At 44.4% G+C, this 21,524-nt stretch overlaps 1 protein-coding gene across 2 annotated transcripts in view; it reads left to right on the forward strand.

Annotated features, from left to right (window-relative positions):
• Positions 1 to 20,585, forward strand: part of pde3a (phosphodiesterase 3A, cGMP-inhibited) — a 79,899-nt gene extending 59,314 nt beyond the window's left edge. For both annotated transcript variants that reach the window (XM_029742315.1, XM_029742316.1), the window contains 12 exons: positions 1,302 to 1,429; positions 1,738 to 1,972; positions 9,300 to 9,373; positions 9,509 to 9,693; positions 9,893 to 10,033; positions 11,931 to 12,042; positions 12,349 to 12,456; positions 13,251 to 13,471; positions 13,730 to 13,933; positions 14,219 to 14,380; positions 19,201 to 19,468; positions 20,024 to 20,585. In XM_029742315.1, coding sequence (XP_029598175.1) covers positions 1,302 to 1,429; positions 1,738 to 1,972; positions 9,300 to 9,373; positions 9,509 to 9,693; positions 9,893 to 10,033; positions 11,931 to 12,042; positions 12,349 to 12,456; positions 13,251 to 13,471; positions 13,730 to 13,933; positions 14,219 to 14,380; positions 19,201 to 19,468; positions 20,024 to 20,343 — 2,158 coding nt within the window. In that variant the 3' untranslated portion in view covers positions 20,344 to 20,585. The remainder of the gene's footprint in view (positions 1 to 1,301; positions 1,430 to 1,737; positions 1,973 to 9,299; positions 9,374 to 9,508; positions 9,694 to 9,892; positions 10,034 to 11,930; positions 12,043 to 12,348; positions 12,457 to 13,250; positions 13,472 to 13,729; positions 13,934 to 14,218; positions 14,381 to 19,200; positions 19,469 to 20,023) is intronic.
• Positions 20,586 to 21,524: the final 939 nt, after the last annotated feature.

Consider the following 21,524-nt stretch of genomic DNA (forward strand, 5'->3'; position numbering starts at 1 on the left):
CTCTCTCTCTTTACATCCAGACCTCAGACTTGCTTCCTGCTGGTCGAGTAGCTTCTCGTTAGGGGTCATCCTGAGGCCAGCGGTCCTCATAAGGTCCTCCCCAACTGCAAAACCTCCTCCTTTATGGCCCGTCACAATAGTGAAATATTAGACCTATAATGCACGTGCAACACTGATATATTTTCTTAGTGGTGAATGATGGATGGGTCATGTGGGAGTTTGAACTGGAGAATGTAGGGTGTTATATGTGTATGTCTATCTTTGAAGGAGACTGGTCTGTTTGTGGCTCCAGTCCTGTGGAGTGCTCCTCCAAGGCAGCTGGCCTACATCTGTACAGAGACTGAGTTTTAGCATCCAGCAGTCTTGGCCAATCCTAAACTGACCCTAGTCCTCTACTTCCTACCCTATACTCTCTAACCCCTACCTCCTAGCACTTTGTAGATCCTAAAGATTTGGTTTATGTGTAAGAATATGTGTAAGAAATATGCAGAATAAACCACCTAACCTGACATGATAACATTGTTTGAGACATACAGATGAGAATGCACACCACTTTTGGGATTCATTCCATTTCCACTTTGTGTCAGGCTCAGAACTGGCTGTTCTCCCCGGGGACCAATCTGTGTTGTTCTGGCCAAAACAACATGCCTTTTGGTGCAATTATTTATCATCTAAATTGTTCCTCTGTTTGAGATATTGGTTGAAGGTCAGAGTTGAACAATTAATGCTGAAGTCAGATCGGTATCTGCAGACTTCAGTCTGGCTCTTTGGCGGCTTCCTGGAGACTAAACGTTCGAGAATAAATGTCCCAGGGAGATTTTTATCCTGTATGTCAGAGCAGGCTTAAAATACTGCTGGGGTCACCACCCAGTACACTCATAGAAAAAAGAGTTATTCGGCTGACCACATAGGAGAACCCGTTTTGGTTCCAGATAGAACCCTTTTGGGTTCAATGTAGAACCCTCTGTGGAAATGGTTCTACATGGAACCCAAAAGGGTTATTCAAAGGGTTCTCCTATGGAGACAGCGGAAGAACCCTTTTAGATTCTAGATAGGGTTCATGTTGGGGGGGGGTTCATGTTGTGGAGGTGACGGTATTATGGTGGTGTCTGATCTGCCACTCTTCAGGGACAATGTAAGTTGAATAGATGCTCTGTTTAATTGTGAAAAGCAACACAGTTCACCATAACAACGTTCAACAGACTGCTTCCTTTTACAGTGCAGACAGTCTGTGGTTGTGATATCCTGTGTGTTAGAGTATTGTGACTTACTGAGGTTTTGATATCCTGTGTGTTTTCCAGCATGGTGAACAGTGAGTCGTGGAACAGCTCTGTAATGCTCACCATCTCGAAGAGTCGCTCCATGTCTGCCTCCTACGCTGCTTCAGCCACCTCCAACCACCTCTACAACAGACGAATGACCAGACCAGGTGTGTGTGTGCGTGTTTGTGTGTGTAGACACTTTGAGTGACAAACAGAGAGTGACATTTGTGTCCCATCAGAACAGAACAGGTCATTTAGAATGATTCAAATGTTACGGGGCCATGTAGGAGATGCAAGAGACGGGTTAACCCATTCTCTGTCCATTCAGTGTGTGTGTGTGCCTGTGTGGGCAGTATGTGCACTTGTGTGTGGGCAGTATGTGCAATTTCTATTTTGTCTTTGTTTAAATCGTGATCTGATTTGTTACATTTCATTCAACCAGTCTTCCCTCCTAATAACCCTGTTTTCTCTTCAGGTTACCCCTCTTCTCACATATCACCTCTGGCCTCTCCCTGCCACTCCCCTCCAGTCCAGGGGACCCCTGTCTCCAGCCCCACCACCAAGTCCTGTTCTGTGGACCTACCAGACCCTGTGGACAGCCAGGGAGAGAGGCCTGTGGGCCCCCAGACCCCACACAGAGCCTTAACACACAGCATCAGTGCACCTAGCTCCACCACACCGCACTGGGGCCCACCATCTCTCTGCAGCAGGTAACAAACACAGACTTACAGATATACACAAAACAGATACTGTCCTTGTTGCTGTCACAAAGAGGTACCGCATACAGAACATACACACAGAGAAAAGCTTGATCGGTGCATTCTTGCCCGTTACTTCACTGATAATTGGCAGCGTTGTCTAGAAGACACTGAAGCAGAGACTGAGGAAGTCGTGCATGTAGCTATAAGCTCTGCCTCGCTGAATCGGAGACGTTGTTTAACGGCATCATGCTGGTTCACTGTCCTGTGTGTGTTTCTGTTCTGTGTGCATGTGTCTTACAATGGGAGATAGATGAGTAACCGGTCACGTCATGAGCCTGTACAGAGAGAGAGAGAGAGAGAGAGAGAGAGAGAGAGAGAGAGAGAGAGAGAGAGACAGAGAGAAAGACAAAGAGAAAGCGAGAGAGACAAAGAGAGAGAGAGAGACGAAGAGACTTCCTCTGAGGCACATGGACTCACGCCAGAGAGAGAGAGAGAGCGAGAGCAGTGAGATAGTCAAAGAGAGAGAGAGAAATAGATAGAGCCTTCCTCTGAGGCATATGGACCCACTCCAGAGAGTCACAGAGAAGGTCCCGCTGCAATGTTCTAAGACAAGAGGACATGGATAAGGAGTACAGGTTGTCTTTATAGCGGCGACAAGATGTTCAGTTATTAAGATGAGTGATCTAAGGAAGAAAAGTCCACCACAGAAATACATAAAGACAATAATGAAGGGCTGGATATGGGAGGGTTATAAGTGTTGAGATGGTGGACATAAAGGAAACTATAAAGTAAGTGATGGAGGCCAGGGCTGTGTTGTTGACATGGGAAGGGAGTACTGGGGTGTATTCACTAGGAACCAAACGGAAACAAACGGGGAGGGACATACTGTACCTGAACTTGTCCAATCGAAACTCTCGTTTCCATTGTGAAACGTTTTGTTACGGTTTGCACTAGTGGATATGATTGTCTGAGAGAACTTGATGACCTCAGTGCGGCTTTTGACGTTATCGATGTCTAACAGAAGACAGAGGGTGTTCTTTAATGAAAGCGTCTCCAACGTAATCCTGGTAAAATCAGGAATTCCCCAGGGCAGCTGTCTAGGCCCCTTACTTTTTCAATCTTTACTAATGTCATGCCACTGGCTTTGAGTAAAATCTATATATGCAGATGACTTAACACTATACACGTCAGCTACTACAAGGCGTGATATTACTGCAACACTTAACAAAGAGCTGCAGTCAGTTTCAGAATGGGTGGCAAGAAATACATTTGTCTTAACCCCTGGTCGGGCTCGACATCCAGCGAAAAATCCTATCTCCATTAGCATAACAAAATTTTATATATATATTTTTTCAAATATAGGACTATGTTATATCATTTTATAGATACACCTCTCCTGAATTGAACCACGTTGTCCGATTTCAAAACGGCTTCACAGCAAAAGCAAAACATTAGATTATGTTAGAGGAGTATATCGTAAAAGTAGCCACATAGCCATTTTCCGACCAACCACATGCATCACAAATAACCAAAAAACAGCTAAATGCAGCACTAACCTTTGACAATCTTCATCAGATGACACTCCTAGGACATCATGTTACACAATACATGCATTCTTTTGTTCGATAAAGTTCATATTTATATATAAAAACAGCATTTTACATCGGCGCATGACGTTGACTAACTATTTTCCCTCAAATGCATCCGGTGAAACAGCGCTACAATTTACTAAATTACTATTCGAAAACATTTTAAAAATGTAATATTGTCATTCTAAGATTTATAGATGAATATCTCTTGAAAGCACCTGTAATGCCAGATTTAAAAATAACTTTACTGGGTAATCACACTTTGCGATAAAAGGGGATGCGATATTCAGAAAAATAGGCTACCGTTACAGGTCAGCGCCATCTTGGAACAATCGCATATCAAATCTACTCTTGTATACTATTGTCAATAATCCCTCACCTTTGATTATCTCCATCAGAAAGCACTTCCAGGAATCCCAGGTCCACAACAAATTTATTTTTGTTCGAAAAAGTTAATCCTTTACGTCCCAATAGCTTGTTCTTGTTAGCGCGTTCTGAAGGCTGCTCCAAAACTTCCTTCGGCCGCAGGACTCCTCTTTCAATAAAATGCTTTTTTTTTTTTTTTAGGTTCGCTCAAACATGTCAAACGTTGTATAACATACATCTTTAGGGCCTTTTTCAACCAGAGCTCCAATAAGATTCAAGGGGGACGATTGCATTGTCTTTCAAAACGTTTCGAAAGGGGAGGGTAGCCAGGGGCGCCGGCGTCATAATGGTGATGGCCCTCCTCATGTGACCACTTTCCACAGCGTCTCATTCAGTCAGTTTTCACAGTAGGAGACTCAAACCACTTTGTAAAGACTGGGGACATCTAGTGGAAGCAATAGGAAGTGCTCAATGAACCATTGCTCACGGTGTGATTTATAGGCAAAGTGATGAAGTTGAGTCCGCAATTCAGAATTCCACATCCTGTTACGATCGGTTTCGGGGTTTTGACTGCCATATGAGTTCTGTTATACTCACAGACACCATTCAAACAGTTTTAGAAACTTTAGGGTGTTTTCTATCCACAAGTATTAATTATATGCATATCCTAGCTTCTGAGTTTGAGTAAAAAATAAATCGCTGTAGCGCCCCCTATCCTAGGTGACCGTCAAGAGGTTAAATATTTCAAAAACTAAAAGCCTTGTGTTTGGGTTAAATCATTCACTAAACCCTAAACTTCAACGAAATCTTGTAATGAAGAATTTGAAAATTGAGCATATTGAGGTGACTTAACTGCTTGGAATAACCCTGGATTGTAAACTGTAATGGTCAAAACATGTTGATGTAACAGTAGCTAAGATGGGGAGAAGTCTGTCCATAATGAAGTGCTGCTCTGCCTTCTTAACACACTAGCCACAAGGCAGGTCCTACAGGCCCTAGTTTTGTCACACCTGGACTACTGTCCAGTCGTGTGGTCAGGTGCCACAAAGAAGGACTTAGGAAAATTGCAATTGGCTCAGAACAGGGCAGCATGGCTGTCCCTTCAATGTACACAGAGTGCCTAGATTAAAAAGCAAGATGGTGCCGATAGAGATGGCAGCTTCGCTTCTAGTCCTGTGCAGTATTTTGTATTCTTTATGTATTATTTATTACATTATTAGCCCAGAAAACCTTAAGTGTTATTACATACAGCCGGGAAGAACTATTGGATATCAGAGAAACATCAACTTAACAGCACAACCAGCACTACGATCAGAAATACGACTTTCCCAAAGCGGATCCTTTGTCTGCACCTCCCAGGGCATTTTAACTGATTCCAGAGGCCGACCCATAACAACTCCGTCGGAGGAGAGAGTGCCAGAGCGGTCTTCTAGTGAGACTTCGGATGCGCGCACACCACCCACCGCTTCCGAGTATATTACTCGCTAATGTCCAGTCCCTAGTTAACAAAGTCGCCAAAATCAGGGCAAGAGTTGCTTTCCATAGAGATATCCGGGATTGTAACATACTCTGTTTCATGGAATCATGGCTAGCTGGGGACATGCTGTCGGAGTCCGTACAGCCAACAGGATTTTCAGTGCATCATGCCGACAGGAATAAATATCTCTCCGGTAAGGTAGGGTGGGGGGTGTATGTTACATGATTAATGACTCATGGTGTAATTGTAACAACAGACAAGAACTCAAATCATTTTGTTCACCTGACCTAGAATTCCTCACAATCAAATGCCAACCTTATTATCTCCCAAGAGAACTCTCCTCGGTTATCGTCACAGCTGTGTATATCTCCCCGTAAGCGAATACCAAGACGGCCATCAAGGAACTTCACTGGACTTTATGCAAACTGGAAACCATATATCCTGAGGCTGCATTTATTGTAGCAGAGGATTTTAACAAAGATAATTTGAGAACAAGGCTACCTAAATTCTATCAGCATATTGATTGCAATCCATGAGCTAGTAACACATTCGACCATTGCTACTCTAACTTTCGCTATGCATGCAAGGCCCTCCCCCACCCTTCTTTTAGCAAATCCGACCATGACTACATCTTGTTGCTCCCCTCCTATAGGCAGACACTAAAAGAGGAAGCGCCCATGCTTAGGTCTATCCAACGCTGGTCTGACCAATCGGATTCCACGCTTCAAGATTGCTTCGATCACTGGGATATGTTACAGGTAGCCTCAGGCAATAACATTGATGTATACGCTGACTCGGTGAGCGAGTTTATAAGGAAGTGTATAGGAGATGTTGTACCCACTGTGACTATTGAAACCTTCCCTAACCAGAAACCATGGATTGATGGCAGCATTTGCGCAAAACTGAAAGCACGTACCACCGCATTTAATCATGGCAAGGCGACTGGAAACATGGCCGAATACAAACAGTGTTGTTATTCCCTCCATAATACAATTAAACAAGCAAAGCATCAGTATAGAGACAAAGTGGAGTCGCAATTCAACGGCTCAAATAGGAGACATGTGTGGCAGCGTCTACAGACAATCACGGATTACAAGAAGAAAACCAGCCCCGTCGCGGACATCAACGTCTTGCTTCCAGACAAATTGAACAACTTCTTTGCGCGCTTTGAGGACAATACAGTGCCACCGACGCGGCCCGTAAACAAAGACTGTGGGCTCTCCTTCTCCGTGGCCGACGTGAGTAAAACATTTAAACGTGTTAACCCCCGCAAGGCTGCGGGACCAGACGGCATCTCTTGCCGCGTCCTCAGAGCATGCGCAGACCAGCTGGCTGGTGTGTTTATGGACATATTCAATCAATCCCTATCCCAGTCTGCTGTCTCCACATGCTTCAAGATGGCCACCATTGTTCCTGTTCCCAAGAAAGCTAAGGTAACTGAACTAAATGACTATTGCTCCGTTGCATTCACTTCTGTCACCATGAAGTGCTTTGAGAGACTAGTAAAGGAGCATATCACCTCCACCCTACCTGTCACACTAGACCCACTCCAATTTGCTTACCGCCCCAATAGGTCCACAGACGACACAATCGCCATCACACTGCACACTTTCCTATCACATCTGGACAAGAGGAATACCTATGTAAGAATACTGTTCATTGACTACAGCTCAGCATTCAACACCATAATACCCTCCAAACTCTTCATTAAGCTTGAGACCCTGGGTCTTGACCCCGCCCTGTGCAACTGGGTCCTGGACTTCCTGACGGGCCGCCCCCAGGTGGTGAAGGTCAGAAACGACATCTCCACTCCACTGACCCTCAAAACTGGGGCCCCACAAGGCTGCATTCTCAGCCCTCTCCTGTACTCCCTATTCACCCATGACTGCGTGGCCATGCACGCCTCCAACTCAATCATCAAGTTTGCAGACGACACTACGGTGGTAGGCTTGATTACCAACAACAAGGAGGCAGCCTACAGGGAGGAGGTGAGGGCCCTCGAAGTGTGGTGTCAGGAAAATAACCTCTCACTCAATGTCAGCAAAACAAAAGAGATAATCGTGGACTTCAGGAAACAGCAGAGGGAGCGCCCCCCCCCGTATCCTTTACTATCTATTCTTTACTATCTATTCTTTACTATCTATTCTTTACTATCTATTCTTTACTATCTATTCTTTACTATCTATTCTTTACTATCTATCCTTTACTATCTATTCTTTACTATCTATCCTTTACTATCTATTCTTTACTATCTATCCTTTACTATCTATTCTTTACTATCTATCCTTTACTATCTATTCTTTACTATCTATTCTTTACTATCTATCCTTTACTATCTATCCTTTACTATCTATCCTTTACTATCTATCCTTTACTATCTATTCTTTACTATCTATCCTTTACTATCTATTCTTTACTATCTATTCTTTACTATCTATTCTTTACTATCTATAGCATCTTATCCACTCTGTCACTGCTCATCCATATATTTTATACTAATATATTCTCATCCCATTCCTTTACTAGATTGTGTGTATTAGGTTATGTTGTAGAAATTCTTAGATGTTAGGATTTGTTGCGGAACTGTTAAATATTACCTGTTAGATACTGCTGCACTGTCGGATCTAGAAGCATAAGCACATCGCCACACTCGCAATAACATCTGCTAACCATGTGTATGTGACCAATAAACATCTGCTAACCATGTGTATGTGACCAATAACATCTGCTAACCATGTGTATGTGACCAATAAACATCTGCTAACCATGTGTATGTGACCAATACCATCTGCTAACCATGTGTATGTGACCAGTAACATCTGCTAACCATGTGTATGTGACCAATAACATCTGCTAACCATGTGTATGTGACCAATAACATCTGCTAACCATGTGTATGTGACCAATAACATCTGCTAACCATGTGTATGTGACCAATAACATCTGCTAACCATGTGTATGTGACCAGTAACATCTGCTAACCATGTGTATGTGACCAATAACATCTGCTAACCATGTGTATGTGACCAATAACATCTGCTAACCATGTGTATGTGACCAATAAAATGTGATTTGATTTGAATAATATTCATGTCAATCTCTCATGGCTCCAAGTAGAGGAGATGTTGACTTCATCACTACTTGTTTTTGTTAGAAGTATTGACATGTTGAATGTACCGAGCTGCCTGTTTAAACTACTAGCACACAGCTCAGACACCCATGCATACCCCACAAGACATGCCACCAGAGGTCTCTTCACAGTCCCCAAGTCCAGAACAAACTATGGGAGGCACACAGTACTACATAGAGCCATGTCTACATGGAACTCTATTCCACATCAGGTAACTGATGCAAGCAGTAGAATCAGATTTTAAAAAAACATAAAAATACACCTTATGGAACAGTGGGGACTGTGGAGAGACACAAACACAGGCACAGACACACGCATACAGATACACACGATAACAAACGCACTCTACACACACATAAACATGGATTTTGTGTTGTAGATATGTGGTTGTAGAGTAGTGGCCTGAGGGCACACACTTAATATGTTGTGAAAAGTGTTATGAAATGTAATGTCATGTAACATTTGTTTTTGTATATAACTGCCTTTATGTTGCTGGACCCCAGGAAGTAATGGGGATCTTTAATAAATACAAATACAAAATATATCCACCCCTGGATCTGGCTGTGATGAGAGGAATAATGTCGTTGATCCTGGTTCAGCTAGAACAGCTGACCTTGGTTTCTCTCACGCTACCGATGCGGTTAACTCTTCACTTATCCTCTTCTTCACTTTTCTCCTCTCCCATGAGATATAAATGTCGAGCCTTTTGTCATATTGTAGTTATTTACGTGTTTTGAATATCCTTTGTTTATCTGTCCTCTGTCCCTCTCTCAGCTGTGGTAGACCGTACAGCAGGCTGAGCCATGGGGAGGGGTCTATGGACAAAGGGGACATAATACCCCACCCTGGTAAGCAGTAAAAGGACACTTCTCTACTTCTCCATATATGTCTTCTTTCTTAGTGTTACATTTATATCTGCCACGTTGTGAGCGTGTCAACCACCTGACTTAACCCCTGAACCCTGATCTGTCCTGTCCTATAAGATGACCCGGCAGTGGCATCGTCAGACTATGAGAGCACCTACGAGACCAACCACAGTGACAGCAGTGACTTTGCACAGAACGAGGACGACGGAGAGGGGGCCAAGAAGCCCTCAGACACCCAGGACGGGTGTAGGTCGTACCAGCCTGAGGGCATCGTCCTGCACCCCCTACTGCCACCTCCAGAGGTAGGTTCCACTATAGAAATGCATTGAGTGGAATGAAAATGGGTCTACAAATATGCTAAACATTTCATGGCTGCAATATCAATCTATCAACACATTATAAAATTATGCATTTGATTCGAAGAGCAAATACCAAATAACATGCTATACTATTACCCATAGCCACTTGAAATTACCCTTGATCCTGACCCCTGACCTCTAGGACACACAGCCCATCCTGGCCCCAGAGCCTCTGGTGATGTCAGAGCTGGATCCTCTGATGACTCAACTCAACAACTGGAACTTCCCCATCTTCAACCTGGTGGAGAAAACACACGGCCGCTCAGGATGCATCCTCAGTCAGGTGAGAACAGGCCTCAGCCAGGTGAGAACATGCCTCAGCCAGGTGAGAACATGCCTCAGCCAGGTGAGAACAGGCCTCAGCCAGGTGAGAACAGGCCTCAGCCAGGTGAGAACAGGCCTCAGCCAGGTGAGAACAGGCCTCAGCCGGGTGAGAACAGGCCTCAGCCACGTGAGACTTAGCTAGGTAAGAACCAGTGAGTACAGGTGAGAACAGCACATCTTCAACCTGGCAGAGAAGACACACTGACAGTCTGGTTGCATCCTCAGCCAGGTAAGGATAGATACAGCCTTAGTCAGGTGAGAACAGATGAGACTTAGCTAGGTGAGGATAGTCTTCAACCGGAGAAGACCCATGGCCAATTAGGTTGCATCCTCAGCCAGGTAAGGTTAGCTACTGTAGAGCCAAGTGAGAAAATTCCAGACCTATTCAGGGAAGGATAGGTATACAGGTAAGAATACTGCTGTGAAAACAGTCCATTGTGAACCAAGTGAGAATGGCTCAGACTTCAAATCAAACTTTATTTAAAATGCATTTTAAATCGCAACACAATTAAGAAAATACATTACGACAATGCAATGAAAAATAGTTAAAGCAAACATGAAGCAGTAAAAAGTATGAATAAAAAGAATATAAAACACAGATGATGTTAAAACAGTTACTGATTAAAGGCCAAGCTAGAAAGGTGGGGTTTTAAACGTGATGTAAAAGCCTCAATGGTGTCTGTCCCTCTTACCTGACAGGAACAGCTATTCCATAACTGAGGGGCTTTGATAGATGGACAAATCTGCTCCCCCATGTGTCGAGTGATGCCTGTGAATAAAGCACTGTGAGATATGGGTGGGATTACACTGCCATCTACTGGTTGAAACGGGAGTTACAAATTATTGGAATTGCGGAGTACTGTAAACCAAGACAGCAGTAGGGTCTTGGATTACACTCAGTTTTCTACCACAAAACACCAGAAAATGACCAGAAAGAGTAGAACCAGCTCACCTGTTTTTACACTATTATTAGATGTTACATTTGTCTTTTGAAACAAATATTTAAAAGGAATAGTTTCACCATATTAAAACGAGAGGTCAGTTCACGTAACAGGGCTGACCTTAAAATGAGGGACAGGTTTCTTTTTTCTTCTTAAAATTAATCACTAATCACATGAAATAAATAATACGCTTTAGAAATGACTTTATCGAAGCAGCAAAATAACTAAGGCTTTACGATGATACTGAACATTTTGGGATTAAGTGAATTAAAATCTTGCTAGAAGTCATATATGGTGCACAGAGGCATAGCCGCATGAATTAGGGGTGCTGGGGGTGTGCACTGGGCCTTTATTAGTGGTCCTGTATTAGTGGACCTATATAGCTGCCTGTAGCGTCGGAAAAATTACTTTCTCCACCCACACCTCCCTTGTCGACCCAAAATTATCACGCGGCTATACACAGAGGGACATATCAAAGTGCTGAATTTTGCAGAAAATCTTTTATCATATAAAACAATCGGATTTATTGAATTGAATTTCCCATTTGGTCTATATTAAAGTGCACTTGATTTAATATAACAGGCATTTAATTCAATATTGGTGCCCGATTTCTACTTAAAATGGCTCCCGAGTGACGCAGCTGTCTAAGGCACTGCATCTCAGTGCAAGAGGCGTCACTGCAGTCCCTGGTTCGAATCCAGGCTGCATCACATCTGGCCGTGATTGGCCCAGCGTATCCCGGGTAGGCCGTCGTTGTAAATAAGAAGTTGTTCTTAACTGACTTCCGTAGTTAAATAAAGGTAAAATATCAAAGGGACTCATTTTGTGGAAAGACCCAAGTAGCAGCATCACAGCTGTAGGTGTGAAGAGAATAACTTGGTGGATGGGATAACAGTTGTTCTATGTGTGTTCCAGGTTTCCTACCGCCTGTTTGAGGACACGGGACTGTTTGAGACGTTCAAGATTCCTGTCAGGGAGTTCATGAACTATTTCCATGCTCTGGAGAACGGATACCGGGACATCCCATGTGAGCAAACATTACAATCAATCCTCTTTGTGAATATGCTTTGTAATACACACAGTTCCATCAAGTACTCGAGAATATGAAAAAAACGTTTGAATGAAACTATCGTAATCCAAACTCTGTGCAGCGGTGGTGCTAGCACTGCCTATTCTATCCACAAGAGGGATGTATTGGCTTTCTCAATGCAATCGCAGCACTATTTCTGTTCCCTCTACCTCCACCTGTCTCTGTATGGTTTGTGAGGTCTCATTATCATCCAGTGAACTAAGTTAGTATTACAGTTGGCACCTGCTCTCCCTCCCCATGCAGACCACAACAGGATCCATGCCACTGACGTGCTCCATGCCGTATGGTACCTCACCACCCAGGCCGTGCCAGGCCTGCCCAACCTCCTCACAGACCACAGCTCAGATTCTGGTGAGGACACACACACACATATTCAAATACAAGCATACACACATGCACTGACACACACAAATGTGTGCACGCACACTCCTTTCCTCTGCTCTCCATCCCTTTGTGTTCTGACTGAGGCTAATATCCTATGTCTATAAGCCTACTGTTGTATGCCTGTTGCTGATGGCAGCCAGGCAAACCCAGTCCTTCTGAGGCTCATTTAGCTACTGTATATTCATTCATACACACCAACCACATCAGTAGCTTATGTGAAATGGCATAATATTGTATCAGCGTTACGGTTTGCAGACCGGAGGCTGTGGAAGTTCCCAGAACAGTGTTTCCAGTGAGATCGGACGACCGTTAGTTCATAGTCTTCGACAGTTCTTTTACCTCTCGTTCTCTATGTGGAGCTGTTCCATAGAAGCCCATCTCCTCCAGTCAGAGGAACACAACAGACACCAATGTCAACACGCTGATCGCGACCTGTTTGTTCTTTACTCAACCTGTCTGACTGGGCTGGCAGATGGCCTACTCTGATGGCTGGGGTCTGATGTTTGTCTAGGGCAGGGTGGCTGTGGCTGTCTGTCAGTCATGTTGTTTTCTGATGCTCATGTCATCCCATACACACATTTGCCCACACATTAGCACACAGACACACACGCACACTTGCACGCACATACAGACTACACCCGTTGACCCAAGTGTTTTGTACTAAAGATTCCGATTTGTTACGACAATTCCCATCACCCCTCACCTAATTTACCTGTGTATCTATCGCTCTGACCCTTCTATCCCTGTGTGTGTGTCCCCAGACTCTGACAGTGGGCTCCTCGCCCCCAGCCATCCCAGCCATATAGGCCATACAGGGTTCCTGCTTTCTAAGATGTCTGCGGTGATGGAGGAGGGTTATGGATGTCTGTCTGGCCTCATCCCATCCCTGGAGCTCATGGCTCTGTATGTGGCTGCAGCCATGCACGACTACGACCACCCTGGACGGACCAACGCCTTCCTCGTGGCGACTAGCGCTCCTCAGGTATGAAGGGATAGAGGGAAGGAGGGAGGAAGGAAGAAGAGGGAGAGGATGGAGAGGATGGATGGATTGGTGGATGGTTGGATGGATGAATCTAACGAAAGGAACTGGAAAGGTGAAAGCAAAGTCCACCAATAATACTTTCATATCTTGTGTTCTTCTCAGATCACTGAAGAGATAAATGGAGGAAGACAAAGGGACCACTGATATGCACCAATGATAACTAATGAGTGACATGTTGCTCTCTGTCTCCCCCTGTAGGCCGTGCTATATAACGACCGCTCGGTGTTAGAGAACCACCACGCTGCGTCAGCCTGGAACCTGTTCATGTCCCGGCCAGAGTACAACTTCCTGTGCAACCTGGAGCATGTGGAGTTCAAACGCTTCCGCTTCCTGGTCATCGAGGCCATCCTCGCCACCGACCTCAAGAAACACTTTGACTTCCTGGCAGAGTTCAACGCCAAGGTAAACGGAACCGATGGTCACGAGCTTCTAATCTATACATTTCTCTTTGATGTACAGCGTATCTACAGCTGAATGGACTGAAGCGCTATGTCATTTTCTCTGGTTGACAACTTACAGTATGTCAGGAACAAGCCTGTAGGAGAAGATCCGAGGTTCTTTTACTCAGAGCTTTTCCTCTTATGCTCTCCTTGCTTCTCTCTGATAGGTTGAAAGGAGGTGGGGATAGAGGATGTGAGGACGCGAGGAAAGACATTTGAGATTCATTTAACCCTTGCTTCTCTCCAGGTGGGTGATGATGGCTGCTCGGGCATCGACTGGTCCAATGAGAACGACCGGTTGCTGGTGTGTCAGATGTGCATCAAGCTGGCGGACATCAACGGCCCACTGAAACACAAGGACCTGCATCTACAGTGGACCGAGGGCATCGTCAATGAGTTCTACGAACAGGTACATCTATTAGGTCTAGGTTTGCCAGAAGATACTGACCCTACCATTACGCTTGTTTACACTGAGCTGCACTGGGGTCAGAATGCAATCGTTACATTAAGACACGAGATATCCGTCAGAAAACATACCTCAATGCAGGAATAGAATATGCCACTGTTCTCCAAATTTTACCTTTATCCACACTGCTCCATCGAGAATACTGAAATAATGCTAGTTTTCCCAGAAAAATTCCCTTTTCGTCCTCATGCTAGCTAGCAGTAGCCACCGCTAGGGTGACCTGAATTGAATGAAATACACGTCATTGATCCCCAGTGAGGAAATTAGGTGAATGATGCATCTTGCCATGGAGAGCCGACGTTTACAAAATTACAATGATTGGTCCAAGGGGGGCACTGCATCATTTGTGGGGGACGACATGTATGCAGTCGCCTTGCTGTTGTTGTCTTTCTTATGCACCCATGCCCCCACCCCCATGAAACTGCCTGATCATGAAATGGTCATTACACTACCTTCTGCATAAATAGCTATGATAGACTTGAGAGGGCATAGAGGTGCAATGATATTTCTCCATCAAATGACATTGACATGTGTTCCACTTGGTACTAAAATAGAAAGCAGGCCACTTCATGAGTCCATCACGGTACTGCTCAGTGTGAAGTGGTACAGGTGCCTGGAAACAGCCCACTCTCCAGTAACAATGCTGCTCATTAGTCAGAGACGGACAGGTGCCTAGCAATCACACCACTGATCAGGAAGAGAGACTCTAAGTGGTCCGAGAATGATCAGCGTGTAGGCAGATATATTACAGAAAGGAGGAGATAGGAATCCCGTTGGGTAATGAATGGAGGACCGTATAATGCCCCACCCAGCAGACGGTCGACCTATCTCGTTCATGTTGTCATGCTGTGTTACATGGTTGCTAAGCTAATCGTCATGCAATCCCTTCTAAATGTCAGGGTATGAGTCGAGAAACCTGCCTATTTTTCTCAAAAGTACGTAATGTCACGATTCCAAAGCTATATGATATTGCAGAGACAAAGTTAATTATCTCACATCTCGGAAAGATTTGTAATGTTGTACTTATTGTTCACGTAATTCATGCTTATGTTGGGCTTTTGAACTAGCACCCAATTGACTCCCATTCACTCCTTGAAGGAGTGCTTTTCTTGTCCCAGAATCGACCAGAATGAACCACGTGGCCCATTGACGACGCATGGGCCACGTAGACAATTAATACGTTAATACGATTCCCATCATCAGAATAGGTAGAACCAATGGATACTCCCATTCAAATCAAAGTTCTCTGATGTGAAGTGTGGAATCGTGGCCGTACTGGGTCTACCACTTCTAGAATATTCCATGCCAGTGTTTCCCAAACCTATCCTCAGGTACCCCAAGTCAGTCCATTTATTTGATGTATTTCAGATCTGACACTTTAAACTAATGAGGGGCTTGATGATTTGTTGACCATATAGTATGTGGATTGGTTGGGGGTACTCAATGAGAGGTTTGAGAAACACCCTTCTATTCATTGACCATTAATAGACTGTGAGGAATAATGTGAAATGTAGAACTACATTTGTTCTTCTGTTTCTTTATCAGTAATGTTGATGTGAGACCCATCAACACACATTCATTGAAGAACCCATCCTTGTATGTTGGCAATGTACTGCATAATGTACCATCTATTCAAAATGGGACCCTGGCATTGATGGAGAGACGCTTAGATTGTCACTTGGAATGGAGAGTGTTGATGTATTGACACAATGTGTCACTCTACAGTGACAGGAGCACCAAGTGTGTAGGTTATAATCGGTGCTACTGTGATTGACAGCGCAGTCATCTTGTTTTTGTCTGTCTGCCTCTTCAAAGCCTGATCTCACTCAATGATGAAACCCGAACCATCGTTCAAATGTCAAATCTGCTTGTGTCCTTGGAGGGAGAGGGAGGAAGAGAGAGAGAGCGATAAAGGGGAGGGAGGGAGAGATAGAAAGACAGGGAAGTAAAAGAGGGAGTGGGAAAGACGGAGGAGAGAGAGGGAAATAGAGGGAGGTGAGAGAGAGAGACAAAGTGTTGTTGTACTGCAGTTTAGCTGACCTACTTGTGTCATCAGTGACAGTCCTCATTCACACAGACAGAGATGCAGCAGCAACACGTCAGATCACAGAGTGAACTGTGCTATGCCTCAAGACATGCACACGAAGAACAAACACACCAGGGTCAGTAGTAGTATACCCACAATCCTAACGCTGACCATTAACGCAGTAAAAACATCTTAAAGATCTGACCCTGTATCAGTGGTTAAGTTGTAACTTTACTTTCTCCTTGACACCTGTCTTTAGAAGACATTTTAATGGTTCAATACGCCCCTCTACTCTAGAGTAGCACCTCTCTCTCTTTCTCTTTTTCCCTCTCTCTCTCTCCCTCTTCACTTCAGACACTCATTTCAGTCCACTGCACTGACTGGCAAAAGCTCCGCTGGTTACTATGGCAACAGGAGACCTTGCCTGCTGCGGTCCACTTCGAGTGTATAAGCCCCTGACGTCAACAGGCACATGTATATGTATCCTGCTATAAATCACTTTACTATACATGCATATACATGATCTTGTCAGTCAGCCAATACTGGACCTATAGATTAACTTGTAGGCTTCCTCTAGCTAGATAGACGTGTGCCTTTTGCTGTTTATGTTCTTGACCCAGTTTGAAGCTTTGATTATTCAGTAGCTAATCAGTAGCTGGTGGTTGCTGTTGGTTTACCACTTAGAGACAGACTGGCTGTTGAACAAAATGAGAGATATACAAATGTTGATATGTTTTCTACCATCAGTTGGAATGCAGTTGAATGTAGTTTTACATCATTTCTGATGGTCATTTTTCTCTCTCTGTGTATTAGTACCTCAGCTGTGACTCCCTCAGTGCATTTGATTCCAATTTCCTTCATATCATTGGCTGGTTGATTGATTGATTGATTGATTGACTTTCCTCAGATAGTGTTAAATGGTAATTCATATTATATTTGCATTAGTCATTCAGCAGAAGTGCTTACCCAAAGCGACTTAGTTAAGTGCACTGCATTTATTTTAAGATAGCTAGGTGAGACAACCATACAGTTGAAGTCGGAAATGTACATACACCTTAGCCAAATACATTTAAACTCCGTTTTTCACAATTCCTGACATTTCATCCTTGTAAAAATCCCCTGTCTTAGGTCAGTTAGGATCACCACTTTCATTTGGTAGCATTGTCTTTAAATTGTTTAACTTGGGTCAAACGTTTCAGGTAGCATTCCACAACCTTCCCACAATAAGTTATGTGCATTTTGGCCCATTCCCCCTGACAGAGCTGGTGTAACTGAGTCAGGTTTGTAAGCCTTCTAGCTCGCACAAACTTTTTCAGTTCGGCCCAGAAATGTTTTACAGGACTGAAGTCAGGGCTTTGTGATGGCCACTCCAATACCTTGACATTGTTGTCCTTAAGGCATTTTGCCACAACTTTGGAAGTATGCTTGGGGTCATCGTCCATTTGGAAGACCCATTTGCGACCAAGCTTTAACTTCCTGATTGATGTCTTGAGATGTTGCTTCAATATATCTACATCATTTTCCATCCTCATGATGCTGTCTATTTTGTGAAGTGCACCAGTCCCTCCTGCAGAAAAGCACCCCCACAACACGATGCTGCCACCCCCGTGCTTCACGGTTGGGATGGTGTTCTTCGGCTTACAAGCCTCCCCCTTTTTCCTCCAAACATAACGATGGTTATTATTGCCAAACAGTTCTATTTTTGTTTCATCAGATCAGAGGACATTTATCCAAAAAGTACGATCTTTGTCCCCATGTGCAGTTGCAAACCGTAGTCTGGCTTTTTTATGGCGGTTTTGGAGCAGTGGCTTCTTCCTTGCTGAGCGGCCTTTCAGGTTATGTTGATATGACTCGTTTTACTGTGGATATAGATACTTTTGTACCTGTTTCCTCCAGTATCTTCACAAGGTCCTTTGCTGTTGTTCTGGGATTGATTTGCACTTTTCGCACCAAAATACGTTCATCTCTAGGAGACAGAATGCGTCTCCTTCCTGAGCAGTATGATGGCTGCGTGGTCCCATGGTGTTTATACTTGCGTACTATTGTTTGTACAGATGAATGTGGTAACTTCAGGCATTTGGAAATTGCTCCCAAGGATGAACCAGACTTGTGGAGGTCTTCAATTTGTTTTCTGAAGTCTTGGCTGATTTCTTTTGATTTTCCCATGATGTCAAGCAAAGAGGCACTGAGTTTGAAGGCAGGCCTTGAAATACCTCCACAGGTACACCTCCAATTGACTCAAATGATGTCAATTACCCTATCAGAGGCTTCTAAAGCCATGACATCATTTTCTGGAATTTTCCAAGCTGTTTAAAGTCACAGTCAACTTAGTGTATGTAAACTTCTGATAATCTGTCTGTAAACAATTGCTGTAAAAATTACTTGTCATGCACAAAGTAGATGTCCTAACTGACTTGCCAAAACTATAGTTTGTTAACAAGAGTGGTTGAAAAACAAGTTTTAATGACTCCAACCTAAGTGTATGTAAACTTCCGACTCAACTGTATATCACAGTCATTGTAAGTACATTTCTTCTCAGTAAAGTAGCTATCAGCAAAGTCAGTACTAGTATGAAAAGACAAGCACATGTGTTTAATAAAGGCAAGTTTTTTGGGGGGGGGGTGGTGAGAGGAGGGTGCTGTGGGATTACTCAAATTACTTTTTGAAGAGGTGGGTTTTCAGACGCTTATATCTAACATTCTGCCATGTTTACCCATACTGCCATGTTTACCCTCAGGGCGATGAGGAGTCGAGTCTGGGCCTTCCCATCAGCCCCTTCATGGACCGCTCTGCGCCACAGCTCGCCAAGCTCCAGGAGTCCTTCATCACGCACATCGTGGGTCCGCTCTGTTCCTCCTACGACTCCGCCGCCCTCATGCCGGGGAACTGGGTCGACCCCGCCGACGCACGGAGGAAGGAGGAAGAGGAGGTGGGGGAACTAGAGACAGAGGAGGAAGAGGAGGATACAGCAGAGGAGGATGTGTCGACTAGCTCTGAGAGTTCCCGTAAGAGCATGTTGACATTCATGTTGAACTTCTTTGAGTTGAAAGAAGTCAGTTAACAGAAACCTATTGAAATCAAAGCTCAGCTTGAAATGGCCCAGGTATTGAGTTGTTGACATAGTGCCGATTGATAATACATGTAGTGGATTTAAGCAATAGGGCCCAAGGTGGTGTGGTATATTGGCATGACGCAAAGCGGATTGCCTGGATACAGCCCTTAGCCATAGTATATTGGCCATATACCACAAACCCCTGTGGTGCCTTAATGCTATTATACACTGGTCACCAACATTAATAGAACAGTTAACAAGTAAACCAAGTCAGCCAATAAGCATCCAGGACCCAAACTACCCGGTTTATAATTAGTAGTAGATACAGAAGCCTCATATACACGAGGCTACCTGGTCTGCCTTAAGGGTATTTGGTCTACCCAGGTTATCAGACCCTGCTTTGTAACCCCTGTCCAGAGCTTGTATGATAAGGGTTTGCATGTACAGTATAAGGGGATAGAGATGTAGTAGGTTTTGTTCTGAGGAATTGTTTTCTTCTTCCCTGCAGAGAAGCACGTGGTGAAGCTTAAGGAGAGCAGGAGGAGAGTGTTCTGTCCCATCACTCAGCACCTTCTGGACAACCACGAAATGTGGAAGAGAGTCATTGCCTCGGAAACCCAGGACACGCCGGACAGAGAGGCACCTAACTGCCTCAGCAACCCTGCAGAGCCAATCACAGCCATCCACGAGGAGGAGGAGGAGCCAGCCAGCAAGGAGGAGCCAATAGATGGCCAGGGAGAGGAGACGGAAGGGGAAGAGACGGGGCTTGCAGAGGAAGTGGCCGAGCAATCAGAGACTGCGGAGAAAAGGGAGGAGGAGCTGGAGTGAGAGGATTATCTTTGACCCATGAAGATCAGGAAACGGAACATTTATCCAAACTCATACCCTCTCCCAACTAGACTTTCTGACTCATGTCAGAAATTATACCCTATTCCCCATGTAGTGCACTAGCTGGCCAAAAATAGTGCACTATACAGGGATTGGGGTGTTGTTTGAGACGCAGCCCCTGATATTTGGTTGCCAGCAAATCACTTAGACACAACACTGTAGAAGTTTGGAGTAACATGTGCCTAAAGAAAACAGGGTGGAGGGAGGGAGGGAGGGCAAGCTGAGGATGAGGGAGGGGTGGGATTTGTTTTACACACGTATTATATTGGATCAGGTTTCCACACCGCAATACGGACCCACAGAACAGCCTACTGCCAGCCTCAAGACACAGCCGGCCATACTAGTGGTCTGCATCCACCTGTCCGCCCCCACAGAACCAAGGTGTACAAAGTGGACTGTACTGAATAAACAATACAAACACTAGCTCCTGAGGACAATGAGATGAAAGTGCGGGAAAAAGCTGTGTCCGCTCTGTGTTGGTTCTCAGGGAGCGAGGAGAGGACTGAGGACTGGGGAGAGGAGGGTCAGTGTTGATACAGAGTGTGCTCACACACACGCATGGAGGCAAACACACACTCACACACACAAACCTATCAGACGATTTGCTAGCTACCCCAGGAAGAGGGAATGGGAAGTCTAACATAGAACCCTGTAGCTCTGAAAAAGCTTTATATTCACTCAAGGAAAAAATCCACAGCACAGTGTTTCTTCACATTCTTCATCTCTCTAATTGTTCCAAATATACCATGTTTTCTCTCTCTCTCTCTCTCTCTCTCTCTCTCTCTCTTTCTTTCTTTCTTTCTTTCTTTCTTTCTGTCTTTCACTCACTCCACTTTTGTGTCGGTCATTCAGACTCTTTTTTCCTCTCACTCCCACGCAGTTCCACAGGACTCAGGAACACAGACACACCTCACTGGGCACACACTGGTTGAATCAATGTTGTCTCCACTTCATTTCAACGAAATTACGTTGAGCTACAGTGAAATTGGCATTGCATTGACATCTGCCCAATGGGACACAACACAGAGCCCTCATCCTTGTACCCTTTGTCATCGTTACTTCAGCCAACACAAGTGATTGTTCTTTCCTTTGTGTTATTGGTTTGTGGTTATACATTCTTC

Source organism: Salmo trutta, chromosome 40 (assembly GCF_901001165.1).
Source record: "Salmo trutta chromosome 40, fSalTru1.1, whole genome shotgun sequence".
NCBI lineage: Eukaryota > Metazoa > Chordata > Actinopteri > Salmoniformes > Salmonidae > Salmo > Salmo trutta.